Source organism: Eurytemora carolleeae, unplaced genomic scaffold (genome assembly GCF_000591075.1).
Source record: "Eurytemora carolleeae unplaced genomic scaffold, Eaff_2.0 scaffold225, whole genome shotgun sequence".
NCBI classification, from domain to species: Eukaryota; Metazoa; Arthropoda; class Copepoda; order Calanoida; family Temoridae; genus Eurytemora; species Eurytemora carolleeae.
The window spans coordinates 247314-249487 of record NW_019396157.1 but is presented as its reverse complement, the minus strand read 5'-3'; the positions used below and the strand labels follow the sequence as shown (position 1 = coordinate 249487).

The 2174-nt window shown below is 32.5% G+C and overlaps 1 protein-coding gene across 1 annotated transcript; it reads right to left on the bottom strand.

Moving 5' to 3' along the window:
* Window positions 1-235: 235 nt before the first annotated feature.
* LOC111696702 (uncharacterized) lies at window positions 236-1795 on the bottom strand. Its single transcript, XM_023466407.1, has 3 exons — window positions 1634-1795; window positions 1053-1234; window positions 236-536 (listed from the first exon to the last, which is right to left on the bottom strand). The coding sequence occupies exons 1-3, from the start codon at window positions 1793-1795 to the stop codon at window positions 428-430; spliced, it is 453 nt and encodes a 150-aa protein (XP_023322175.1). The 3' UTR covers window positions 236-427.
* Window positions 1796-2174: the final 379 nt, after the last annotated feature.

Below are 2174 nucleotides of genomic sequence, written 5' to 3'. Positions count from 1 at the left end.
TATCAATTTTTTTGTTTGAAATATTTTTTCTTACGAGTGTAGTCTTATCATTTTTTAATTCTTACATTAATATCTTCACAAATGTTTAGATAAACCAAAAGCGGAAACTCTGGAGTTTCATTCAACGATACACCATAGTTTCAGAAGAAGTAAATATTTCCATTTACTGTTATAGCGCCGATATAAGGATTTATCTCTAATTGGATAATGAGATAGATAGAAAGATAGACATTACCGCCATGCAATTTCTATTTATTCAGAATAGACACCAAATACATGGCTGATTGGATCAGGCGCTAATGGACTTGACATACTAGATTGGATGCTCTCTTAAATTTTCGGCTCTGGGGGAGGTGAACAAATTGAGCGCATTTAAGAACAAATCTAAGATACAAAAATGTTGACATCTGATGAATGAGTACATTGTTCACTCTGTAGAAAGTGGAATGATATCATCAAAGTTTATTCTGCTTATAGTCACCAGCACTGCCCAGTAGAATATATGAAAAGTAACAAACACAATTGGGAACATTACTCTGAAAAAAAAAAATATAAATATATTAAAAGAAAAAAATATGTTTCTAAACATTTTAAAGAAGCATTGAAAAACTTCGAAAATCAAAATGAATTATTCTTTAAAACTGGATTTCATTATTTCTTAACAAAATTTGACAAATCTGGGCTAAGAATTTGGTCGTTTTTGTTGTTAAAATACACTAAGATTTCTCAAGGGTTAAAGGATACAAAGCGTACTATATGGTATTGGATATAATCTTCAAACTTTAGCCCCAATTCATGCAATCTGAATGATTTGTTTGGAATTAAATTGTATTACGATCCTAGTTGAATGTTGCAACTTTCTGAATTTGTATGGACGCTACGTTCTTCGTTATGAGTCGTTTTTAACAATTTTCTCCTGATAGACGCAACACTCAAACAGATAGTAGTAAGATTAGTAGTGATCAAAAGCGCTTATTTTTCACCGTAAGCCTATACCCCCTTAATTTTTCGCGAACACTCCATTTAAAAATTCCAGATATTGTGGTGTATACCTTGCTCCCCTCTCTATGTCACTAGCTCTGAAACCAAATAGTGTTGTTGGTGGTGTGATTATATCCAGACTGATGGAAGGTAAAGGAATCAGGGAGGGTCGACTTATCGCAGCTCCAGGTATGTTTAAGTAGTTGGGTCGACGGGTGAACGTGTCACTCCGTCGTTTATTCTCATGCTCGAGCTATAACAAAATGTACGGTGAGAACCTGAAAACTATGGAATAAGAAGACAACATTAAAGTGCATTAGATGTTGATACAACGCAAATAGTTTTACCAGAAACTTATTAAGTCAGTTCTAAAGGGAAATCATTGTATTTACACTGCACAATTGCAGTGTCCGCTTTTTATTGGACTACTGAAAGTCATAAAGTGTTTTCTGGATTATACAATATTATACAATAGACATTTTTGCATTGAAACTAACCTTTTTAACCATCGTTTTGTTTTTAATTTAACTTAAATATGTAATGTTGTTATGGTTGCAGAGCAGGTCTCGTACAATAATATTCAAAAACTAGTTTAATTCACATATACTTACATGGTACTCTACTAAAGTACTAAACACTAAAATCTTGTAACCTTGTGTGGGCAGAACTCTGAGTGAAGATCCCAGGATACATCCCTGTCTCCCTCCTCACCCACCTCATCCTCATCATCATCATCCTCAACCTTCAGCAGCTGCTCTTCAGCTTCCCTCTGCTTTCTATACTCCTCCTTCATGTTCTCTACCTGAGTAATCATAATAACAATGATAATGATGATAGCAATGGAAAAAAATGAAAATAATAATGATACAGAAAATAACAACAATTATACTAAAGATAGTACTAATGAAAATACCAATGATAATACCAATGATGATACCAATGATAATACAAATGATAATACCAATGACAATATCAATGACAATACCAATGATAATACCAATGATAATACCAATGATAATACAAATGATAATACCAATGACAATACCAATGATAATACCAATGATAATACCAATGATAATACAAATGATAATACCAATGGCAATACCAATGATAATACCAATGATAATACCAATGACAATACCAATGATAATACCAATGATAATACCAATGATAATACCAATGATAATACCAAA

Excerpts from the sequence above, each read along its gene's own strand:
- LOC111696702 (XM_023466407.1), bottom strand. The coding sequence starts at position 1,795 with ATGATTACTCAGGTAGAGAACATGAAGGAGGAGTATAGAAAGCAGAGG. Across the intron at positions 1,235-1,633 it reads CAGAGTTCTGCCCACACAAG|CTCGAGCATGAGAATAAACG; the intron begins GTTACAAGATTT and ends ATTTTGTTATAG. Across the intron at positions 537-1,052 it reads GACATAGAGAGGGGAGCAAG|AGTAATGTTCCCAATTGTGT; the intron begins GTATACACCACA and ends TTTTTTTTTCAG.